The sequence below is a fragment of the Camponotus floridanus genome, unplaced genomic scaffold, assembly GCF_003227725.1.
Source record: "Camponotus floridanus strain SB8 unplaced genomic scaffold, Cflo_v7.5 scaffold103, whole genome shotgun sequence".
Lineage (NCBI taxonomy): Eukaryota > Metazoa > Arthropoda > Insecta > Hymenoptera > Formicidae > Camponotus > Camponotus floridanus.
Window position 1 is genome coordinate 350,573 of NW_020229219.1, and position 26,245 is coordinate 376,817.

The window sequence follows — 26,245 nt, forward strand, 5'->3', positions numbered from 1 at the left end:
TCGTCGCTCGTACCTTGGGCAAGGACGCCAGACATTGCTGCTTCACGTCCCAGACCAGCTGATCCTTCGGGAACTGCAGACACTTGCTGACGTAGAGTTCGGGCACGTGAATTCGAGCGAGGAGCATACCCTCGTTGACGGGGGTGTTTTCCGCCGCTGCGAGCGCGTCCTCCGCATTTTGCTGGCCCTGCGGCGTCGAGCCACCCTGAGGACCGATGGTTGCCTGAGTCGCGCTGCCGGGTGAATTTTGCTGCTGTTGTTGTTGAGGCGACTGCTGCTGGGACTGTTGCTGCTGCGGCGACTGCTGCTGCTGCTGCTGCTGCTTTGGTCCCGCCTCCATTGCGAGGAGTTCCTCGCGGTTCCTGAGGATTCCACCTTCAGTAGCTCACATCTGAAACGAGAGCGTTGCAATCATTGATAAATGTTTTAAATAATTCAGCATTTTTTTACTGGAGAAAAGGGAGAAATAAATAGCATTTTAATAATTTAGTAATGAGAAATTTTAATAAAATGTTAACACCTAGAGGAAATATTTTTTATTTTAATTTACTCCCGTCAAAATGCTAAAAGATTATGTAAGTTCCTAGAAATTTACATGTTCTTTTACACTTTCATTATCGCGTTAAAACCTTTTCGAAGTCGACAAAGTGTTAAAAAGTTATGCAATCATCAGTTTGTGGAAGTTGGCAGAAAAATCTGATGACGCGATATTTTATCGTCTTCCGATTTCTTAGTTGATGTAATCGAGGGACCTCGAATTTTTTTTCACCGTTCAACTTTTTGCTTCTCCAAAAGACGTCGAGCGGCCAAAACCAAAACGATTTAATCGTCAATCATTTTTTATTCTTATTTATTCCCACGATCCCTCGCATCGTCGAGAATTCTTTCGAGCGACTCGCAAAAAAATAAAATTTCTTTTCCGACGCAATCGCGACGGCGGAAGAAGATAAATAAATAATCATTTTTCGGGATCGTCTTCCGGCAGAAATATGGGTTTGTTAACGAGCGTGTAAGTGCCGTAAACGTACTGTATGCAAAAGACCCGACGATGGTCGCGCGAGAAAAGAAGATAATGCGCTTCGATCGGGGAAAAAAGACTCGAGGAGAGGAAATTAAAGCGGCGAAGGATTCGCCGTTTATGACCACGACGAAATATAACGGTAAAGGACGGACAGGATTACCGCAATGGAAATAAAGAAACGGCGCCGAGACGCCGTGCTGGCGATTTTTAACGCTCGTAAAAGGCGTTTTATGCGCCTCGCGCTGCGCGATTTTCTCTTCCTCCGTGTCACTCGTCTATTTTTTTTCTTCGCATTTTCATTTATTTATTCCTTCTTCTTCTCTTTTCTTGTTTCCCGATGCGTAATCAGAGATCCGAATCGAGGACCGAAGTTTTAAAAGCCCCGCTCGCTACCGCAACAAGCGTACGTCCCGACAATCGTACAAGAGCGCGCCTCGCTCGGGTAGAGAGACGACCGTAATTTATATAACGCCAGGAATGACTTTTCTTCCATACCGGGGGCCGTGGGGAAAAGAATGACCGATCCGTTCGAGGCGCGAGACTCATCATTTTGAATTGATTATGCAAATTAACCGCGCGCTCACCTTCGCGACTCGACATACGTGCGCAGGGCCGGGCCCTCCGTACTGGACGTAACACTCCCCGCCTCCCCTTCTCCCTTCTCGTGTCTCTGTAACGCTGAGAATGAGAAAAATACGCGCTGAGAGAATTAATTCTCGCCTTTACCTGCGTAAAGTTAATCTATGCAGGTATCAATTATATTCCGATATTTAAATAAGAGAATAAATGTAGAAATTTATTAGAGAAACAATTTATATGATAGAATAATGTATACGCTGTGAGTATTGTAATATGAATATTAAATATAATAAAACGCGATACTCTCTTCTTCTCCTAAAAAAAATCTATATCCCGACAATATTTTTAAAAGTAATATAATTAATATAATATTTAAATATAATTAATAATTAATAATAAATTAATAATAAATAAAATAATAAAATTAATATAATATTTAAATATAATTAATAATTAAGCGTTTAATTAATTTAACTCCCGATTGTGCATCCATCGTACATTTGGCGCTCTTAAGCTGCAGGCTCGAGAGCCTCCGAATCTGAAGAATCTACGATATCCATAAGCTCTCGAAAGATAAGATGGAACGATGTTTGATAATCTCGGAGTATCCTTTCGAATCATCATCGGAAAGATTTCCATGAACGAGCCTCTGATAAATGGACTTCTGTCCTTCCTCATCATCGTGATGTACAGGCGGTGGTCTGGCATGATATACGTTTCGTCGCGTAGCGGACGAGCAGACCAAGCGCGTTCACCGCCACGCGATAACGCGCGTTTCGCCGTTTTATAATTCCTCCTCCAACCTGTCGGATTAATCACCGACGATAACTGACGTCTTAACAAGCGCCGCGCGCGTGATCGCTTTCACTCGAAAGTCTTCAACCCGACGAAAGTTGCCGTCGCCGACTTTTATTTCGCAACTCGCGTTGTCCTACACGCGGAGCTTTTGCACCGTGAACCGTGTAATCCTGCGATTAAGGCGCGGTACTTGCGTCATCTTCGGTAATGGAGTGACATGGGAACTTTACGATACGCCGACGTACACAGGGTGTCTGAGAAATTGCTCCATTTCTTCATTTTTCCTCGGCGAATGTAAAGTTTTCTCTTAAATTGATTGCTCGCCTTTTATTAAATTTTAAAAAATAACTTTAAAAAATAAAACTGAAAGATTATGGTAAAAAAATTTAATTAAAATTATTTATAAGAATATAATTTCATTATTTATATTTATTATTATATTTATTTTTCTCCTCTCTCTCTCTCTCTCTCTTATTTGATTCAAAGGATTTGCACGATTTAAAGTGTGTACATTTCGTTGCGAGAAAATAATTTTACAGATTCCTCAGAATGAGATTATATATATCTTACGAATGTTTCTTTATGCATAAGCGAGGGAGAAAATTGGAGTAAAAGGATTCCATGAAAACGAATGGAAGGAGGAAAGATGGAATTCTGGAGGGTACAAGTGCGAGACGTTAGGTGCTATGTGAGGAGAAGTTTGATGGAAACCGCAGACGCCATTAAACGTAACCGTCTTGTCGGGGGAGTCCACGGACTACGTTAAAACTTTAAATAACCCACTGACCACACTGTACACGTGTGTATATAACTTATGTTTCGAGGACAATGCGCTGGAAAGAAATCCGAAGGTCGCATTCGTCAAATCAACGCGAGATTTTAACTATTAAATCATAAATTCATTCCACACGATTCGAGATTTTTGCATCCTCTCTCAAGTTTTCGTAAAAATTTTAGAGAAAATTTACCGCGAAATAAAATTTTTTTACATATACTATTTATGTATAGTGTTTTTTTCCATGATATAATTTAAAAATTTGAAAAAATTATGTGTAACCTAACTATATTTTTATTATTTTACGTAATACAAATTCATATTATCATAAAATGTTTTTGCACCCTTTCTCAAGTTTTCGTAAAAATTTCAGAGAAAATTTACCGCGAAATAAATTTTCTTACATATATTATTCTTATGTATAGTGTTTTTTTCCATGATATAATTTAAAAATTTGAAAAAATTACGTATAACTACATTTTTGTTATTTTACGTAATACAAATTCGTATTATCATTAAATGTTATTTAATTACCCAATCAACGCGGGGAGAAGGGATGTAGCGTGTGATGCAGTTTTCACAGTTTTCATCGCATTGTTCGCAAGTTACGCATGCGATATTTCACAGTAGATTATAATAGTTGCGACACATATATACACACACAACACACACACACACATTTGCTACTTTTTCCAAGTGACGAATCGATCATCGCCGGCCCGATGGGGCTATCCGGCGAAACCGGTAGAGAAGAGGAGGACGATACAGAAGAAGAAGAAGAAATAGAAGAAGAACAAGAAGGGAGGCTATAAGAAAGATAATAAGAGGGAACGCGAAGAGAGACGATGATGAACCGAGGAGGGGAGGGAGGGTGGGCTTATGGATGCGTATAGATGAACGCGTAGTGGACGCGTAGTGGACCTATGGGTGGACTGACCGACGGACGGACGGACAGCAAACGCATCAATGACAAGACGTAAATCATAGTTTTATGACCCGTCTTTATGTGGCCCTTATTCGTGGCACTCATCGGTGCAAGAGAGCCTTTCGGATTTTTCTGTCTGGCCACCCTATACTTGAATGTCCAGGGCCGTATCGATTACCATCGATCGTGCAAGAGGATCATTTTGTGCTTTTCAGAAAATGATCCTTTATAAGGGAATTAATGGAATCTTACTTTAATCTTACTTTAATTATTTTAATTTATTGCCAACGGTGAAATAATGTTGTACAGCATCCTTGATGTTTCTTGAAAATGAATGTTATATATCAACAATGTTCGTGTACATGGTCTCCTACGTGGCGCACATGTGAAATCAACGACGGCATTTAACTTAATTGCAACGTAATAAATTACAAATTCTTGTTTTTCTCGCACGCGACATGAGTGTGTGAAATCACGAGAGCATGAAAGGACGATTCGAATCAAGTTCTTTTGTTCTTGGAATTTAAATATCGGGACTTTTTGGAGATGACACATTCGCTCTTACTTTCCTCATTTCGCATCAACACAAGCGATTATAACGTTTCGAAACGAGATTTCGGCAAAATTTACACGCACGAAACTATCAAACTTTGATCCGCTCTGGGCTCCGTCCCTGGCAACGCACGTATAAGTGCGTATATAACAGGTACCAGCTGCGTGGGCGTCGGTTTACGGGTTTGCTTTCAAGTGACCGTACCTTAATTCGCACGGCGGTTAACAGTGTGTCGTGCTTAACGGTGATCCCGAAAAGAGAGGAGAGGCAGCAACGAGGGAGAGAGAGAGAGAGACGAAGAGAGGGGGAATTAACAATTTTAAAAAATCCGGGAACTGCACCGCGGTGGAAATATAATCCTGCGACAAAAAAGGGAGGAGAAAAAGAGGATGGGTACACACGAAGGCAGCGAAGGACAGCGCGGGGTTAAGGTACGACCCTGACATTCTGGATCTCGCGGACGTGGGTGTGCGCACCGCGCAACTTTGTTGCTGCACTTTTTCGAGAGCATCTTCCTCCCTCTCTCTCCGCGTTGCTCCGCGAGCGGAGCTCGGCCACATTATGCGCGCTCGCGCTCGCATAAAGAGAACGGCGGAGACCTTGGAGCGGAGAGAGAGAGAGAGAAAGAGAGAGAGAGAAGTGCACGACGACGAGGGTTATTTTTCAACACATATACGCTACGACGCCGCGGAAAGTGAATCGCGCCAAATAGTATAACTCGACAATCGCGCCTCCCTTTGCAGCTCTTATCCCTTTATCGCGCCCGATTCCGCGGGAAAAGCACCGGGCAGGCCGGCGGCCGTCGCCGGTAATCTCGCTTGATTAATCCCAATTTTAATCTTGCCCCGCGGTGGCGAATCGTCGAGCAATCGTGCCGCGCGCGCGGACACGTGAAATATGCCGGCGAAATTAATATCTCATCTCCCGATCCAGCGCGCGAATATAGTGACCGACTCTTGCAATGTTATCGTGCCTCCGGAGGTGATGGGATATACTAAAAACGTGAAATTCACAATATATCGCGACATAACAACGTCGAATAAATGGAAATTTCGCGATATGACATCTATAAATATTGAAACAGTTAAAAGTGTATATGTTTATATGATATATCCTATAGACACTCTTTGGAAACTATCATTTTACGTCAATTGTTACAGTAGAGAAAAATGGATTAAAGTTGATTTTAAAAGAGATGTAAAATTGATGAAATAAAGTGCTTTCAGATGAGAATATTTCGGAGATTTGTGTGATTTTTTTAAAGAACATGTTTATAGCGGAATTTCAGTACTGTTTATTTAAACACAATCATTATTTATTATAATCTTCTTCTGATGGTTGTTTGCGAAATTACCATTGTTTTATTAATATTGAGACTAGCCTCTCTCATTAAATGAATATTATTATAAAAATATATTTTTATACGTTCGTACTCTTTTTTTACATATATACAATAAAATGATACATAGAATTATTACGTAATTAAACGTAATTTGATAATTATCCCAATTTCTCTCTCTAATAAATTACTATCTTTAATAATAAGCGAGAGAGGCTCTTATGTCAGAGTTCATCCGCTCGCATGTCGCGCACATGACAACTGCACAGTTATAGTTCCGGTTATCTTCTCACGCGAAAGACACTATTATAAGCATTCGCCTAACCACATGCACGGGTTGTCTCGCTAATCGTCTCCGTCTAGCACACAATAGTCTCGTTATATCTTTGTTTCTTGCAACTCGTGAGCCTGTCGTGTCCCATTACGCGTTTATCGCGACATTAATAATCTCCGCGAAGATCGTTTGCCGTGGTGCCTAAATTTTATCTTCGAATAAAGTTTCGAAAAATATTTTTTTTTTTTTTTTTTATATGTTCGCCGTTTATGACATCGTCGCTCGATTTGGATGATATTATCTCGTAAATCATTGAAAGCACATGCTCGAATTTAATACGTGGCCATTCGAAAAATGCTGAATCTGATTTATGCAAAGATCGTATTTAATAAAATAATAGGAAATGAAAAATATTATATCTACCGTACACTAAGAAGAAAAAACAATAAGAGACATTTCGATCTCGATACTATTAATTTAACCAATAGAATGGCCCTTTTTAATTCTACGGTTTCAATTTTATCAAACGAAAAATTAGCATTTCGAGTTTCTTTCATGCATGTTTTATATTTTACTTGTAATTATATTTATATAACGTAAAGGATTAGAGCTACATCTTTGTCTATAAGTAATCATGATACGTTGATGTCGGAGATATCAAGTTCATATATGATATCACATGATGTTACATATATCTCGCACTTCCGATCGATCACGATATTGTTTCTTCTGAAAACTTTCCTGATCGTCCCTTTTGCTGCCGCAATAAAGGATATTTCCTGCGGACAGTAATTCGCGCGTACGGGCAGTTTCGACACCCACCACTTATTCGACGATTCCCTCGTTATTGGTGCCCGAAGAAATTTATATAAGATCATATATACGAGGAAAATAAAGCATACATAAATAATATTCCGCGGAATAAAACACTCGTTTTTATTACAGACCCGAGCCCGGTCAGAATTTCAATAATCGCGGAGAAATTATTTTTACCGAAGAAATAAAGCGTAAAAAAAGAGGTAAGAATCAATCTCTGCATAATTAGAATTAACTTTTTTATCGAAATTAATTTTGAAATTCAATTTCGATAAATTTATTGCAAAGAACTCTAATCGTATAAGAATAAATGTAAAGTTGAAAGTCTGCCAATAAAAACGTCATTTTATGATAAACGAAAATCCAAATATAGAACTTTAAGATCGAAAAAGTTTTCTCAACGAGATTTTGCTTATTATAACTCATACGAAGTTCGCAGAGAATTTTCAATAGTCGAGCATAAGGATAATATCTGCGAGGTCTGCGGGGGCGGCAATAAGATAATGCAATGATATCGAAGAGAAGTTTGTCGGACACGATCGGCCCGTGGGCGCATAACGAATCGCGTTGCATTCGCGAGTAATAGAATCGCGGAAGAGAGAAGAATGTGTGGTGCGATAAAAAAAAAAAGAGAGAGAAAGAGAGACTCGAGCTATGCCTTCCTCTTCCTTGCGAAACTGAAAGAAAGACCCCAAACACACAGCCCTCTCTCTTTCTTCTCCCCTTCGCTCCCTCGACTGAAAAACGCCCACCCTCGCGGGAATTCGTCGGTACAAATAGCCTTTCTCGTTCCATATGCCCAGACGGGAAGTTTCGTCGCCGCAATTTATTCACGTACTCACGTCAGGAAATCGCGGAAATTTGACACAACGAGGATTACATGAATAATACTTTCGATTTATATTTATTTTCGTAGACTCGAAGATTGATAGTATTTTACATTTTAATACGCTCTGCTACAAAACAGACTCGTGTTAAATCATGTAAAGATTCTCATTATTATATAATTATTTATGACAAAAGTTTCAATGAGAATAATTATTTATAAAAATATATAGATAAAAGTACAGTCGAGAGTAAAAAATTAAAAGGAATTCAAAAATAATTAAGAAATATGGATATATTCGTTCCAAAGTATGTCAGTATTAATTGATCGATGTACGTATCTCGTAATTTATCTAAAGTAAATATACGCACCCTTGTTGTTTTATCTTTAAGATTCTACCAGACATTTTTCTGCAAAGTTGACTAATTGCTAAAAATGTCGAAGGCCATTGCTTGTTATCAGTGTCTGGGAGATGACGATGCATTAGGGAGAAACATGATGGTGCAAGTAGATAAGGACAGAAATAGCGGGAAATAATTTCATCATTTATTGGGCGGTCGAAAGGTTAAGAGAACGGCAATGTCGAGCTTAAAAGGTTGCATAAATTAAAGCTAAAAACATGACATCAAAGTGAGAGACACCAACATTATTGAGCTTTCGATTCTTTTATTATTAACCCACGCGAGAGAAATCCCACATGTTGTTGTTATGTATATATGTGTCCATCCTACACACGTTACTATTTTTTCATGAAGCAGTTTTATCTTAAAGCGTTTCGAATAATCTGGAGTATTGATTTATATCGCAAAAATGTTCGCATATCATCCCGCATCAAATATAATCAAGTATGATTCAAACAGTGTTATCAAGATAAGAGTAATTATTTCCTAACTTTTATCGTCGCTACATAAACTGATAACGATAAAATTATTCAAAAATGACTAAATCATTAAAAAGAATAAGTCCATTTTCTCATTATTGTATACATTACTGAGAAATCAAATGAAACATCCACTAAAATTTACAAAAATAATGATATATAGCGTAAATATCTTTCAACAAAAATACTTTGCAAATATTTTCAAAAAAATCTTGCATGTTTAAACAAATAAAATGTTCAATAAATCACTAATCACAATCATAATACACACCCCAAGTGGCATACCGAAAGAAGTGAAAATCTCGACATCTCCTTTGAACATTCCAAGTACTAGAAAGATAGATCCGCAACACTTGATCTCATGTAGTTAAATTAAAAATTGCGAATCTGACTACAGGAAATTGTGCGAAAGCACGTGTCGATACCGATACGTCTGGCGACTTACCCCTGGTTCAACGACCCTCGCAGCCACGAGCACAACGAGCGAGCGAGAGAGCGAGAGAGAGCGATCCTTCGCGGCGCCGGAGCTATCGCGCGATCTCGCCACCGGCGGCCATTGTCGAAAAAACAACCCCGGGACGTGCGAAGCATCCACCACCATATCACCAACGCGTATCGTAGCGTCAACGCGCCGCGTAAACGCGCTCCGGGGGAGTCGTGTCTCGGCAATATGGCGACGCCGATTCGACCCCCGATATCGCTCGCCGCGTACTACCGTCCGGGGGTGCCGTCTCGCGAGCGTCGTCGCCGGGACGAGATCCTCGGCAGGGAGGGTGCTTCTCACCGCCGGGATTCACCGCCACTCTCCGCCAACCGCCGAACGCACCATCGCGATAGGACAACGCTCGACGAAAGCGAAACGTACGACGACCGGCGGCGCCTCCGAGTGCGGGACCGAGCGTCGCGGGGTGCATCGCGAGGGGGCATCTCCCCAAGAGGGGTAAAGTCCCCCGCGAGGGTGGCGTAGATGGCGCCACGGCGCCGGTGCCGGTTTTCAGGAGTTACGCTCCAGGGTTAGTCGCGAGGGTGAGAGAGAGGGAGAGAGGCTGGTGGTGGATGTTGGTCGCCTGGCAACGACGAGAGATCGACCGAGTGCTCTCTCTGCCCCCCCTCCTTCCTCCCCGCCTTGGCGGCCACCGAGAGGGTCGGACACCACCCTCGCTCGTTGTTGTTTCCGCCATTCGTGCTGGTGGTAGTGACGGTGCCAGCGTTGTCTGCGAACGCGAATACATATCAGGAGTCACGAGTGGGAACGATTAGTCGCTATGGAGAGTGGGATATCGAGGGTGGAAGGTCAAGAGGAGGACACGAATGCCTTGAAGGACATGTCGATGATGTAGTATAAATACATCTCGGTCGTGAGGGTTGGGCCCTTAAAGTCACAAAATCGGGACATCGAATATCAATACCGATATAGAGAGGATATAGACGAAAGGAAAGAGGGTGCATATCAATTATGTTCCTTATTAAACATGGTCGAGACATGATTACAAAACGTGACGTTGATGCAACGGTATAAATTAAATTATACTACGTTAAAATACTTATTGTTTATTCGTTTTAAATATTTATTTTGCGTTATATATATCTCTTACAGATTTATTGCTCGATTGAAATTCCTACAAACTGATCGCGATATAAAACAATAATAAATCTATATATCCTGTTATATATTTTATTTCCTTTATATATATTTTATATATTCTCTAATATATAAAATAAAAATATAGAAGGATGACAAGTACCACGACATACCTTCGATATTCTCGATATATCGATAATTTCGTGGACGGAGGATGAGGAATAATAGAGGGAGATTGGTCGACCGTTCGTTCTCGCAAATATACCGAAAATGGCGTAGGGTATTTCACATTGTTGTTTTAAGACAACTCGATCGATACTTTCATCGCCATATCGGTGCACACCCACCACATTGTTGCGTATCGCGACGCGTATAAATAAACGCTCGCGTTGCGAACGAGGAGCAGGATGCTGTGCTTTCAAAGTCCAGCCAGATGAAAACTTTCGACGAGGTTTTACAACATAACGATTCTCATTAGGAACGGTAATAGCGGCTTTTCCTGGCCGCGATTTCATTTTCCGAGGGACGGTTGCAAGACGGATCGCCGCCGCCTTAAAAGTCCTCGCAACATCCCTATGGAAACCGAGAGTAATGAATGGTTCGCGGACATAAAAGAAGAAAAGAAGGGAAGGAAAATTGTCGTCGATAAACGTCCAGTGATTTATCGCGACTCAATCGCGCCATCAAAGCGCAGCGATAACGCCTTGTCCGATAAGGACAAGAAGGGGAGACGCGTCCGACTGTTGTTTTCCTCGCGATTGCCACAAGTGCCACAAGGACATGATTCACGCGTGATTGTCGCGTAATCGCGCGATAATTATTATCTGATAATTGTGTACGATGAAACGTGCTTTCATCGTTTATGAGATATGTACAATTATCATGGGAAAAAACATAATCGAGTTGTGATTTCCGATTATCACGATTATTACGTGATTGCAATTAATAAATAAAATACGAATTTGTCATATAAATATTCCATTGAATGATGAATTTATAATAAATATAAATGAACAATATTATTTATAAATATAAATATATGCATTATATATAACTGTTTAATTTATAACCATTTATCAATTTATATAATAATCTATTAATAAACGCGTTAAATGGTCATTAATCTTGTTAATAGCTAAGGTTTTGAGGTAGCAAATCGGATCTTTCATGGAAAAATGGTTTCCAAAGATTTCACGTGACGTTACTTTCGAAACATCGTCGCGCGAATGCAGATTCTGTGATCGATGATTTCTTTCGCCGCAACAGAACGGAATGAAAAAACTAACAAGCACAAGGTTTACAAAGATTAGATCAACTTCAATTTAGTTCGCTCGTCGTTTGACCTCCATTTCAAATCTACAGCGAGGCCTCTCTCTCTCTTTCTGTCTCCTCTATCTGGCTTTTAATTTGCGGAGGATGTGACGTTCCCCTTTCGTGAATTTTATCGGTCGTCCCTCTCGACGTTAAACCGGAACAATTTAATATCGAGGACGGCCATATCCCTTCTCCCTATTTTCATCGACACTTCACATTATAAATTTAATTGCAGCTCGACATGGGGATAGAAAGTTCAGGAACGAAGCATTTTTTTATAATCTATCAGTTGAATGTTGAGAAATTGCAAACTGAGATTCTCTATGGTTAGAGGTGCATAATTAAAAGAGGTGCATAATTAAAAAGTAGAAACATTTTGTTTGACGCGAGTTATCTGATGATAATTTCCCCTGGGTAAAAAAAACCTTATACATAAAAGAGATCTCAAAAATATGTTGTAATTATGTACATGCAATTTTTTTAAGAAAAACATAAAATGTAATTTTTGTAAAAAAATTATATTCTTCTCTGACTACTGAAAATATTTTTGTCATTATCGCAAGCTGTAGAATCGAGAAAGAGTGAAAATACATGCGCACATACATGCTCAACTCTTTGCAGTCTTTAGAAATTAATATGGGAAGAGAGTTCGAAAGGTCATCCAAAGTTGACCTATTTCCGCTTTCCGAGCATCGTCGATCCATTAATTTAAAAGGGTAGGTAGGTAGATAGGTGAGACGTGAGACTCCGTAGACTTGAGGTTTAGGTATAGATGAAAGACAGCTTTCCGACATATATTTGACGTTTGATCGATTGATCGCAATGTTTCTATCGCAACCTCTATACTCTCTCGGCATCTCCGCTTGTCAGCGAATATAGAACCCTTTTGACTGTATCGTTAAACTTTTCGATCTCTTCCCATCATACGTGCCAAAAGAATTATTAATATTAATGCGACGAATAAAAACATAAATAATATTAAAATACTATTTGTATCATTTGACCCTTCATCAATAATATCGCTTAATAAAAACGTGATAATTTACACTACATTTTAATAATATAACGAAAAATAAAATTTACATTGTATACAAATAATACATTAATATAACGTCTGTTGTTTGATAATAACGGCGCATTTCGATATAATTGCCGTTCATTACTTGTAAATATCGATGACTGCATTCTACCGTTACGTGAGGCTTTTCACCTCTATCATTTGCATCTGTTTAAACGAATAAATAATCTCACGATTCTTCGCCGTCTCGGCCCAAGTCTACGTTTGCTTCGCGGGAAAGAAAGAGCCAGGAAGTCAACCGTGAGACAGGAAGGTCGTACCATCTAAGTTTAGAGAGTGTGTTTAGTCACCTACCGCGCGGCTACCTATCTACCTACCTACACTTTTCCACCTACAACTCCGCCCCTTTATCTGCCGCGAGGCCCGTGAGGAGTCGTTAACAACCTCCGTATGCGGAGGTGGTGTCCGGTGTACGTGCCGGTGAGACCCTTTCAATGATAATCCTGGAAACTTGGATCGCGATACTGTCCCGTCAATTGACACGCGGGGAAGGTCGAAGCGTCGTTCAATTTACGGTCAAGTTGATTTCGCGCTTTTTCACATCATATCTTCTTTTTTTGCTCGCATAAGAAAGCTAAAAAAAATCAGCTACTTTATTTCTTTTCGGGCAAAATGTATATTTTATACATTATATTTATTACTCAATCATACGACGGAGACTTCCAAAAGACCTAAGCTTTAATTTATTTAATTATATAAAAAAAAAATAAAATTGCTACATAATTATTATGTGTAATAAATATATTTTTATTAAATATATTAATTATATATTATTTTATATATATTTATTATATTTTATTAAATATATTTATATTAAAAGCAATTTTTTAAATCTCTTATTTGGAAGAAGATAACCTCTGGCACTGATAGATTACTTAAGCAATCATTGACAATTCAAAATCATTGCAGTTCCGTGGTCAACGCAACGCGAATAGTTGAAATTAATTCAGCTTGTCGCTGATTTACGTTTGCGTACGATGACACGTCATCCTGTGCCTGCCGTTTCGCGAATAGCGATTTATGTAAACGGGTCTTAAGAGGACTATTGCAATATATACGGCCTGTTTACCGGCCCTTTCAGCGTTAATATATATCTCCGTCAGTTATTCCAATATCCGTTGTCTACTCTAGACGATGATGCAAACGTTTGCACTTTCCGCGCGCATATACATTCTCGACTATCTGCCGTCGTCGCCGTGTATCTATCGTGTCCCGGAGGAAAATCTGAATCACGAAATCCTCCGGGTACCCTCTCCGGCGAAGAAAGGTGGAGCAGCTGCGGCGGCAGCTCGGTGCGGTAACGTTTACACCCGTCCCTGTATCTCCTCGCCGTGTATTCGTGCGTGGGTGTTTAAAGCGGAAAGGAAGGTAGGGAAGGAGGGGGAGCAAAACCGCGTTGTGTGGATGTGGGTATAAGCGGGGACTGTAAATATCTCGCTCTGTGCTGCCTACCTCGCGCGCAACGGGGAGGCACGTCCGGTATATATGGTATATCGCCTTATGCGCGCCACTCGTCCTATCATGGTGGTACGTATGAAGACCGGACAGACGGACCGTCGGGTGAAAAATGCCTCACTAAATTGATAAATTATGGCCGCTTTAAATCAGCCAGATGCGGGGTCCGCGAGAGAGACAGCTGGGGCCCCGATTTAGGTAGCCGTATTCCGGTCAACTATCAATAATAGCGCTATTGCAAACGAAATCGGAGAAATTTACGACATCGATACAGAGTCCTTTTGCGAAAAAGAAATCAGAGGAACTTATATATCAGATTTAAGTAGCTAAATTTAGATAAACATCGTTAGGTCTGGTTCAAGTAGCTTTCATAATTTTAATAAAAGGATAATTGTAAGTATATCGAAACCTATACAAGAATCTAGAAACATTATTTCAAGTTGAAATGAATCACGCTCATAAACAGAAAATACTTCAACCTTTTAACAGTTAGTATTTGCAATCGCCAATTACGGATATGCGATAAATCTCGGGCCGAGTGATCGTTAAATCGCGATCGAGAAGCCTCTTTGCTATTTGTCGTTAAGACGAATCCCCGCGAGATGGGCGTGCAAAATCGAGATTTACGACAGTAAGCTGCCGGCCAAAAGTGCGCTCTCTTGCGACACGAACAATGTAAGATGTTGCGTCACACATCGGCCGAGAATCGACTTCGAAGCAATTCGAGGCCCCCGATCCGAGGAACTCGGATCGACGTTCCCGGAGGGGGCGCGGCACTTTCTCTCATCGAAGTTCCAGAGCACAACGTGGAATCTCGAGGAAATATCCTCACGAATGCCCTCATATTTCGCTCCTCGTCCTAGCCGTCCCGATGTCTGGCAAAGTTACCTCGCCTCGCTTAAAATTCAATTTAACCAAAGTGGAAAATATATTCACAGTCCGCCTATAGAGTAAGTCTGACATGTAAGATATTTCAGTTTGCAGGGATCTATAAGGTAAGAAGTTACACGTCATCTCCAATACTTTCTATGGCGCGTAATGCTCAATCCATGATTTTTAAGCAATTTTCGAGCAATAAAATTTGCCGTACATATAAATTTTATGTAAAATATATAACTGTGTATGAAATTGAAATGCGAATAAATATTTTGTATCAATCGATACCTCGTTCTATCGACATATCTGAATATTTTTCTACTTCTTGCGTCTTTCGAAAAACTCGCACTTGGATAATAATTCTGACATCGATCAGAGTTTTTATCTAAATTATAGAACGCGTGCAAACCACGAGAAAATCGCGTGGAAAATAGAAAATTAGAAACACAATCGGCAAAAGCGACAAGGCGCGGTACGAACAAAAAGGCAGAACGCAACGACCGTACAGAAATTCCATCGTCAACCGGTCGGGACTCGCAATAGAATCGGGGGGTTCCTTTGACCGGTTGCACGTTCGCGCGCGAGCTTGCCTGACCACTTGTGATTCATTTTACGCAATAAGCCTTCGCTCGCGCCATGTATGCAATTCCATTTGTTTTCTGTGCGTCTCTTTTCCGAGTCTCGCGCAAAACGCGCGGGATTCATTGCGGCAAAACTCCAAAGAAACACAAGCCTTTTCCCTGAAGAAATCAAATCTTTCCTCTCGTAAGAGATCCTCTATATTTTAATACACTGTTAGTTTTTCTATTAGCGTTAATAAAAAATTAAATATAAATTTGTTTATATGTATATTATGTCGAAAAATATGAAGGCCGTGTTCTTTTTTCTATTTCTTCATCTCTATTAATTTATCGTGCATTGATATTTCTCGATTTACGTTTAATATGGAAAGTGTGAAGTTTCGGATATAATAAATCTCGCTCTTTTAGGGCACTCTCAACTTGGTAACTTCAAGCGCAATTTCCTCAATGAGACTATGAGACAGTTCTATTAAGTCGCGCGCCCACGTGTCTAGGTCGAGACTGCGCGCATTGCGTCATTCGTGCTACGAATCCGCATCATTAAACGCAATGAACGTACAAACTGTTCGAGCAGTTCGAGTTTTGCACAGATAGCTAGAAATTCTGTCTATCTGTGCGCGGAAAAATACGGAGATCCCGTCGAAGAAAAATCTCTGTGTGATTTACATATCACGACGATCGAAATTCTCGCGTTCATTTATAACCCTTTCTCTGAAATTGATTGTGTCGCGAAATTAGCGGAACTTTTCGAACCGCTTCAATTGTCAGCGAGTTTTTGGCAACGGTGAGCAGAGGCGCAAGCACAAAAGTCGAGGGAGCTTCGACCTTATTCCTGTCACGTAGTTGGCAGCCGCCCAAAGCCTTCCCGACTATCCTTAACCAAGGAATAAGGATCATTTTAAATGTCGGGCATCCGTTCTCTGCCGTCTTGGCTTGCAAAGACGCTCGTCGTCTCCGTTCTACGAGTGCATTTCTTCGTCTAAAAGCGTTCTTCAAACGATTTTTATTAATATTTCTTCAAAAACATCATTTGACAGACAGCGCCAACTCTTACATATATACACACAAATGCCAAGATTAAAAAAAAAATTATATTAATTATTATGTAACTTTTCCATCAAATATATATTCTAAGATATGACAGATAATTATATATATTATTATTTTAAATACGAGACGTTATGTGCATTAAGTTCTCTCGAGGCGATCTCCGTTGGACAGATGCGGGCCGCATCGGAGATCATTTTTCGGAGAGTAGCCCTCGAAAATACTCGCCCTTTCCTCCTTCCGACTCGTTCGCGCTACTTTATTATCCCGCCGTTCCGGCTACATTACGCGACGAGCGAGAGAGCGGCTACCTATTACGATAAATACCCGGCGCGCGCGATCCGACGAGAGATCGAGCGGCACGGGAGAGACCGGCTCTCCTAAGACGGTGAAATATTTCCGCGATAGCCATAACCTTTCGCCGTCGCTTCCCACGCCTCGACGAGCGTGTCTCGCCCGCGCCCGCCTTGACCACCGGCAAACGAAATACATCCAGCCGAGCGAACGTGCACTTCGCTCTCTCGCTCATTTAGGCACAGATCGATCAGCCTAGGTTCTCGAACGGCTCTATTCGTCGGCGAGACCGCTGCATTGCATCAAGTATACTAGTCGGCGAATTTGTTTCTTGCTGAAAAATGTTTTAATAAAAAGGGACAATAATTTTTTAAAATTCTTCGTGGTTCTCCACGAAAGCTTCCATATACACGATGTAACATTCATGCGGGAAAGTATTTCAATTCTGGAGATCAAAGTAAAAAGATTCTTATCATTTTTTATTCAAGCTATCGCGATACGACGAGTGAAAAATGTCAGAAAGAAGGAATGTTGTATTTATGTTCTTAAAATCTGTAATTAAATTTTCATCAGAAGTTTTGAAGTTATATGTGAAATGTCGTAACTTTTCTCCCATTGTTTCAACGTTTGACATGAGAAAAACTTTATATATTGTATGTGGAAACATCAACACATAGTATGAAAAAAAGAATAAGAAAGTTACATTTTATATATAACTTCAAAACTTTCTAATGAAAATTAAATTACGAATTTCAGAAACATAAATGTAACACTTTTTTTTTAACATTTTTAATTCGTCATATAATTGTAGCTTTAATAAAAAAATGATAAAGAGTTTTTTAATTTAATCTGCAGAATTTAAATACTTTCATTCTAGATTATTATATCTAGTATATAAAATGATATCTCAAAAGATTAATAGTGCATTTTTAAAATATACATAATTTAAATTGATATATTACAAGTAGAACTTTTCCTGAAATCTCTCTAAATATTTTATTATACGCTGGCAAAATTAATAATTCACAAATAACAATGTTTTGAAAAGAGACCGAGATTATTTTCGGATCCGCGAGCAACAATTTTCTTATCAAGGTCCGCATGGATTCAAGGCTAAGTTCGACCAAAATGCGCTAGTCCGGATCGCGGCATTATCCTCGGGGATTTATGCGGCTCCTTTCCCAAATGCATTCATCATTTCGCGGTGTCAGCGGCTCGCTTTCAGTCCGGTCTTCGTCCTCCTTTTATCTCCTCGCTCCTCCGGTTCCTCCCGCTCTGCCTCTCTTTCTCTCCCTTTCTCTTTCTCTTTTTTTCTTTCGCTTTTCTCTCGTCTTTTGCCGAACTCCCAGCCTTTCTATTTTACACGACACGCACAAACACACCACGCTCACTCTCGCTCTCGTCCGCCTCCTCCTCGCCTCTCTCCTCTCTCTCCTACGTCTTGCTCTTTTTTTTAGTACTCACCCCAGTCCACCTCTTGTTTTTTTTTCTCCACATCATTATAATGGCGCGGCCCTTTTCGGACCTGGGCACAAGCAGCCGCGCATCGGGACCACCCCGTGATGTCGGCTCGCCGTGATTCTTTATAATACTTGTAACGGGTGTTGTGATGGCTCACCGGGACACCCTCTTCGCGAACGTGATATATTGTACGAAGGTGAGACGATAGCTCGCACGCGTCGGTCAACGACCGGATTTAGATAATATGTTTAAATATTATTTTTTAAAAACTCGTCATTACTCAACCATATGTACATATATATGCGCTTGATTAATAATTTTTTCTAATAAGAGAAATTTAATGCAGTTTCGTGAATGCCGCGAAATTACGTTGACCTTGTACTTTGATTGAAATTGAAACAGTCGACCTTGTATATATGAAATATCACGTATTTTAATGCATTCGAATAATCCGTAACTAACTAAGAAAGAGAGAGAGACGCATAAAAATAATTGAGGGAATCGCGTATCGCTTATATTGTAACGCCGATGAGAGATGCGAATGCTCATTGTTAAGTGCGATCGTCATTACGCGCCTTTCGAGTACGCATCTCGTAATTGCAACCAGGATTCATTTACAGGAGCGAGTCCATGCAACCATGCGAATCATTCGATCTGGCCGTCCGTCTACGCTATTCTTACGCAAATCCGAGCCCGGCAAAATCCTCAGATGGTCAACGCTCGCCGATCGCGTCCGGCAGACTCGAAATTTGCATTTAAAACCATAGCTAGCGGGCGCCAAAATGAAAAAGGCGGCTTCTCGCGGCTTGACGAGCGCAGACGCGCCAGGCAAAAAAGAATCGCGCGATTCGGCGACGCGAGAAAAAGAAAAGACCGAACCCGGTCCCCCGTGCTGTCGATGCACCGACGGGATAAAGAAACAACGGGCTGTCTTCGGGACTTTAAACTCATACAATCCGATAGAGTTCTCCGAGGAGATTAAAGCACCGTATGCAGGAGAAATGATTTTCGATTTGTATCGTTAAGATGCATCCCTAATGGAAACATTTGCAAAATCACACTTGCCTTACTTTTCGCTCGTTTTTAAATAATGTACAAAATAGGGATTTAATACTTAAGAGCAATAATTTTTAGCGATGCGATATTACTAATTATAATTTTGCAATTATTAGAATTATTAGAATTCCTCGAGAGATATATAATTTCTCAAAAAATGTGTTTAAACATTTTTTTAAATTAGATATAAATTTAAAAATTAATTTAAATTGAATTTTCTTGCATTCAGATTGTGTTAGGTTCTTGAAAAAGAAAATTAATCTAACGTTATACACAATTTTTCGCGTATACTTTCATCACAATTTTATATGGCCGAGTCTTTAAAAATCGTCAAAAACATAATTACATTACAAACGTAATTAGCGTAACGTAATTAAGCGTTTCGTACAATTTGTTATAATATGAAATAAATTTTTCTCGATGTCTCCTCGGACGGAACAACCCACGTGCTCCGACGCAATTTCATTTCCGGGATTCACCAGCTCGGTTGATTATTTTAGGAGAAAGAAAGGATGGAGCGCGCGCGGAGACTGAGGGAGCGAGGGAAGGCGAGAACGTGACAGGAAAAGGCGACCACGTACTTTCGTGAAAAACAAAACGCAGGGATGGGACCGACGTCTGGCACCGTCGGTCTCTTGGAAGAGAAGAGGACGGGAAACGAACGGAAGGAGAGAGACAACGAAAGGGAGAAAACACAAGTTCCGGCGGAGAGCCGGGATATAACACTAGCGATGCCGAGCCAGCATCGCGACGTCTTACAACCGAGAAGAAGGACCTGCGCGCGATTTATTGGCCAGAAAGCCGAGAATTTATGCGGAGATTCGCACTGACAGGTGATTCTACTTGCGATGAAAAACTGAAATTTCTCTCTAACTCTTGTCTACCTCCGATCATCCTCCCCTGTCTTCTCTCTCTCTCTCTCTCTCTTTGTTTTTACACGCGACTCGAATGGAGCGCAAGAAACTGGAGGAACGAGCGAGGCGTCTTGTTAAATGAGATTAATACGAAATGCACGACAGGATTTGATTTCTCGACTCCTCTCGAATACATTCATGTGTAGCTTTGATTACAGAATTGAAAAATGTGTGAAAAAACTTTAAAACTCACAGATTAATTAATTATAATTCAAATGAAGGAGTTGCATCATTATATCCTTAGGCAAAAGTATAATTGTACATGATATAATCAAAATATAATCGTGTTTTACATTTTTAATCGAATCTTGTTCACCGCTTCCTAATAAGGTTCGCGTGACACGTTTAAAGGATCAGGTAAGATTGGATGGAGGTTTCGGAGGATGGTGCACGAGCCGATAAGAGGAACAATGTCCTGGCGCGTCCTCGGAACGGCTGCGCGGCCGCGACGACGACCAAGAGAGGAAAACAAGAGTAAATGGAAGAGAAGCGTAGCAACGAGGCAATGGTAAGAAAGGCGGGGAGGGGGAGGTTTGCCTCTATCGTTTGCTCGGTGCTCACCTTGTTTTCCCACCCGTGGTATTCATTTCAAGGACAGGAGAAACATTTCGATCGGTTGTAAGGGAGATTCCCGGCCAAGATTTTCTGCGGGGCAGCTAGCAAAAGGATGCACTAAATCTTGCCCGGATATCTCGCGAGTATATCAGAGTCAGTGTGGCAGCGGGGGGGGTGCCCGATACGGCCACTCTCGATGCTGCGCGCATCGCAGGGAGACGCTGAGGAGAGGCCAGAGAGAAAGATAAAGAGATAGGAGAGAAAGAAAGAGAGGCAGGGAGAGAAAGAGAGAGAAAGAGGGGGAGAAGCGAAAGAAACGCTGGTTGCGGTCGCCGCTGCTGCCGTTGCAGCGTCGCCCCATCGTCGTTACATCCCGTTCCTCCGCTTCGATCAGGTATGTATCGACCGTTACCGGGGCTGCCACCGCGCACACGTTACGTTTCGCTCTGCAGATCGAAAAAGGTAGCCCTGGAAAAAAAATTGCACGAAATAGGCCGAACCGCCGGCCGAACGAGAGTAAATTTATGTTCGACGAGGACGTCGCGGCTGACTTATCGCTCGGATCGAATCACCCTCTTTCACGATTAATCGAACAAGAGGCTTTTTGGTGTATCGTCCATTCTCTCGTGTTACGCACGATAAAATAAAATCATCAAGCGTTGATCATTGTTGTCAGATAAAATATATCTGAAGTATTTGCACATTAGAGATAACAATTAATTGTCTACGTTGATCGGGAAAGAATCTCCGACAACATGTCCCGAGTATCGATACGGCCCTGAGTTCAGTGCACCGAGTTAGAAGCGTTCGCCGATACAATGGAACTGCGACCCCCGTCTGACCTAGCCGGCCGAATCTCGGGGATAACACCATCTCGTTATTGAAGTCATCCTAACTACCTTGTCCATATGGCGAAAAGCTAAAAGAGTTCAAATTAGAAAAAAGAACGGAGAAGAGACGCAGACGTATTACGTATTCGCATCCTGAAATATAATCTCGTTCTAAAAAAAGAGCAAATCGATTTTCGATTTTTATATCCATTAATATCAATAAGGCGATTAAAATAATTCACAAATAAAATGTTGAAATTGAAAAATACGGCGTAAAATTTTCGTCAAATATTGAGTCATATTCGCTCATAAGATTTAATTTCTTTATAAAATTCTTTATGAAATTACTTAAATTTTAACACAAAACCTGGAATAAATAAATGCATGCTAATTTTATTAATTATTAAGATATTTGTCAACACAACCGCCTCGCTAATCCAGAGCTTATATTGATGCAATGTAAGCCCGACCAAAGAGGTAACGGCTATCGATTCCATTGATAGGCGCGAGACCGCAGGATCTCGTTGAATCGACCTTGAGATTCAGAGGAGCCAAGCATGCGAGAAGGGGAGAGTGGTTTGGCCAGAAATTTTAAGTGTCGTCGCCTCATCGCCCGGTCGATCCATCATAGCGATGAAAGAGCGCAACACGCACAATGTGAGCGTGCAAAAAATGCGAACGCGCGAGCCTCGCGAAGGATACGCTGCGATCCTCGTGATAAATTGATGTTCATCGCCTCGCTAAGATTTTAATTTCGCATTTATGTCGTGACCGGGATAAAAGGAAAAAATAAGGTATCAGCTACACCACTTTTTGCATCGCGTCCGACGTTATAGACCCACTTATACAGGAACGAGCAGGTCCTTCCTCCATCCTGTTGGACCGCCAATCCAGAATCTCATCCTTCTTCGCCACCTTATCCTGTCAGTTCTCCTCGTGCGCGCGCGCTTTCACAACCTTTTTCACTCGTTCGCTCTCCCCTTTTTCGGCCTATTCGATGGGTCTCGTTTGATCGTGATGGTTTTATTTCGCGGTTTTCGACCAATCTCACTTTGATCCTTCGTCTCTTTCATCCGCGCATCGTGCCGCTCTTCGTCAAAACGCTTTTCCCCCGAGATCTCTGCACTTTGCTATTTTATTGTACAAAAATATCAAAAATATCTCAATTCAAAAATATTTCGATCAAAATGCATACAGCGCTTTTCTAATGATTCTCTATAATTTCTATAATAATCAAATTAAAATGATAATTTTTAACAGAGCGATAAAATGTAAAATAATTATTTAATCTTCGCTCTTCAAAATTGTTAGAAAAAATTGTTAGAATTACACCAAACCAATTTCCTTCGCATATTTCCATTAATTTCGGAGCTAGTGAATTTTTCTCGAGTGTAAATTTTACCGTATGCGGGGAGAGAAGTTTCTGCGTAAATTATCCTCTCGAAAACTCACACAATGTTAACAATGATCTCGCAAATGTATGCACGCCCCTTTGGCAACCTTGCACAGTTCGTTAAACTTCAGAAAACAATTATAACCCCACGGAAAAATTTAAAAAAAAAGAGAGGAACGAGGTGGCCGATATATATACGTGCACTCCAATAGTGTGTCACATGCCCGGCAACTTCGCTTGGCATGAGACCACCGCCGACAGAAAGAGATGGTCTCATTCTACTCTCTTCGGTCGATCTTCCGTATCATTGCACTCGAGTCCCCGAGACCCGGGCTTCGTGGTATCGAGTTTCCTTCACGAACGTTCGGCCCAAGATAGGGAAAAAGAAAGACCGCCGTCGTACGATGATCGCAAGATGATTGAGAAGGACGGTAAGTGGCGGTAACGGAATCGATGCAGAATGGACGATTTTTGATGGAAAGGGCTTTATTGCCAATATACTCGACTTAAGAAAAAAGAAAGTAAATTGCTCGTGAAGCTCTCTCGAGCAATTTCGAGAGGCATCTTTTTTTTTTCTCGATTTCTCCTCGTGCGATACATCTCTTTTTCGGAACATATTAATAGAGATCGAGATAACGTAAATAATTAAAATCCATTTTTATAATTACTAGTTGAAACTATGTTTGCTCAAAGTTTTTCACATAAAAACACAGCTCTACCATTTATCTTTCAGACGACACCTTGTATGTATATGAGCGAAACGGACCGCGCCTTTCCCACCAGCCGCTGGGAGTTACTGCGACAGAGAAGCCGGAAGCGTGTCGGCGCGACGGAAGTTCGGGGGCTGAACGCGATCCTATTTCTGCAGTCGCATCTCGGTGGTAATATTACGACGGATGTGGCAAAACTGTACAGTCATGACTGAAAAAATGCTTAGCGAAACGAACTCTGCAGAAATAGAAGCGAACAAGAGACGTCTCTTCGTTATGGAATATTAAGAATTTTTTTCCTTTCTCGTATTTTTATAAAAGAATTTATTTAAATAAATGTTTCACAAACGCAAACGGAGTAGAATAAACAAAAGTAGAAGCAACGATGTAAATTTTACTCCGTAAATTCTAAATATTATGCATATTTTGTGTAGAGAAATTAATTTTACTTTTTAAATTTAAAGATTATTAATAATAGATTTTTTAACAGTTTTTTTAATACAACGATTATCGAAAGTAACGTGCAATGAAAGATTCCTTAATTCTCTTTTATAATTTAGAAGAAAAAAATTTTCCAATCACGTAAGATTGCATATACGTACGTACGGTTAATTGCTACCGTGTCTGATACCATACATGGTCTTCGCGATATTGTGCCAAATTTCCTTAATACAAGTTAGCTATTAGCCAAGTGTTCACGTATACGTGCGGTGGTATAAAAACGCGCACGTGTGAAATAAGAGCACGAGCATTATATTTCCACGCATGAAGCGCTTGATGCAATTACATTTAACTCAGTAGCTCGTTTCCGCGTTACTAATTAACAGTCATCGCGGTGTGCAGATAGGCGCGACGATCGAGCTGATACGAAATGAGCTTTTCTCCTAATAAGATGAACAGCGAAAATATTGCAAATTACACAAGAACATGTGATAAATTAGCATAAAATGGATTAATGCATAGTGGGCTCGCGTGATCCGGTAAGAGTATCTGGTAAGTGCACTGGCTCTCAGCGACCCGGGTTCAATCTCAGCCGTTCACCTTTGGATTGTTCTGCGCGATATGTAATACTATGGCTCTCCGATGGTCCGTGCACACGAGTCACCTGCTTCTCTTAAAGTCGCAAATTATTGAGCATAGTTCCCGATGTCGGATATACAAGAATGATTACACGTTTAAAAGCTTAATTTTTAAAAAATAAATATATGTGCACTACTCGATTCTGAATCAAAACAGTATTCTAAAAAATGCATTCATATACGATGCATTTATATACGACACTTTGGAATGAGGATAATCGATGTGTCAAAGGGAAGGAAAATACATATCAAATATAAAAAATTTGAAGCATTAATTACAATACCGTTCCAACGGACTTTTTCGAAAACTTGGGAGAAAATTAGTTTTAAAGTCGAGGAAATTAAATCTAGATTAATTTTCTCAAGTTCTTGAAAAAGTAGGTTAAATCGCATGCCGTTGCAGAGAATTCTCTCGGCAATCTTTCCTGGCTCCTCCTTCCAAGAACAGAGAACAGAACATCGATCGTTCTTATTTCAAAGCGTTAAGATGTCAGAAAGACAGGGGGGATAGAGCAGACAGATGAAGATTGGAAACTGTGTTCTCGTCGCCCGACAACGCGCTCTTTACGGACGGCCCTGCTCGGACCAGACTATTGATCCTACCGAGGACGAGGGAGACGACACGGAGTGAGAAAATACGAAGAAAGAGGCAGACAGATGTAAGGGGTGCCAGGCCATATTATTATTAACCCGTCGTGAACTCGTCTCCGTCATATAAATTTCGTGGCATTCCATTTACGCGCAGGACGAGCTTCTCCCCCACGTTCCGAGTGCGCGAATGGCAAAACGGCTTTTCGTCGAGCTGATGGATTCTGGATGCTGGGGGGACACGAGAGAGATTCGTAAATCCTGAGCGTTGACGAAGGAGCTAATCCTGTTGTCGCGAGACAGGTCGTATCGCATTCGATTACGCAACACTTCGAAAAAAATCTAACTTTTTTAACGCGCTTGGGCGTCAGACTTCTTACAATATCATCATTATGACGAGCGCTATCAGCAATCATAATCAATTATTATTAATAACTGCGTATATATCTATTTGACAGAGATGTAACGAAGAAATCTCGGACATGTAGAAAAAAAAAAGAAGATTAAGTATGGGATTGGCAAAAGCAAAAAATTAAGGAGCGGCAGACCTTTTTCGGACAGCGTGTATCTTTGTGCTCAACGTACCGTAAAGGATAGATCCTGACTTAGGACAGAGGGGGACACACTACTTGTCGTGTCGGATTTT

At 40.7% G+C, this 26,245-nt stretch overlaps 1 protein-coding gene across 7 annotated transcripts in view; it reads right to left on the reverse strand.

Annotated features, from left to right (window-relative positions):
• The window catches only part of LOC105255365 (SH3 and multiple ankyrin repeat domains protein 1), a 115,019-nt gene that overhangs the window by 35,002 nt on the left and 53,772 nt on the right, over positions 1-26,245 (reverse strand). For 3 of the 7 annotated variants that reach the window (XM_025410789.1, XM_025410776.1, XM_025410773.1), the window contains exon 3: positions 14-391. In XM_025410789.1, the coding sequence (XP_025266574.1) occupies positions 14-340 (327 nt within the window). In that variant the 5' untranslated portion in view covers positions 341-391. Of the gene's footprint in view, positions 1-12; positions 392-9,231; positions 9,664-26,245 lie in introns of those variants that run through there. The other 4 variants (XM_025410784.1, XM_025410780.1, XM_025410767.1 and 1 more) reach the window with 3 other exon arrangements.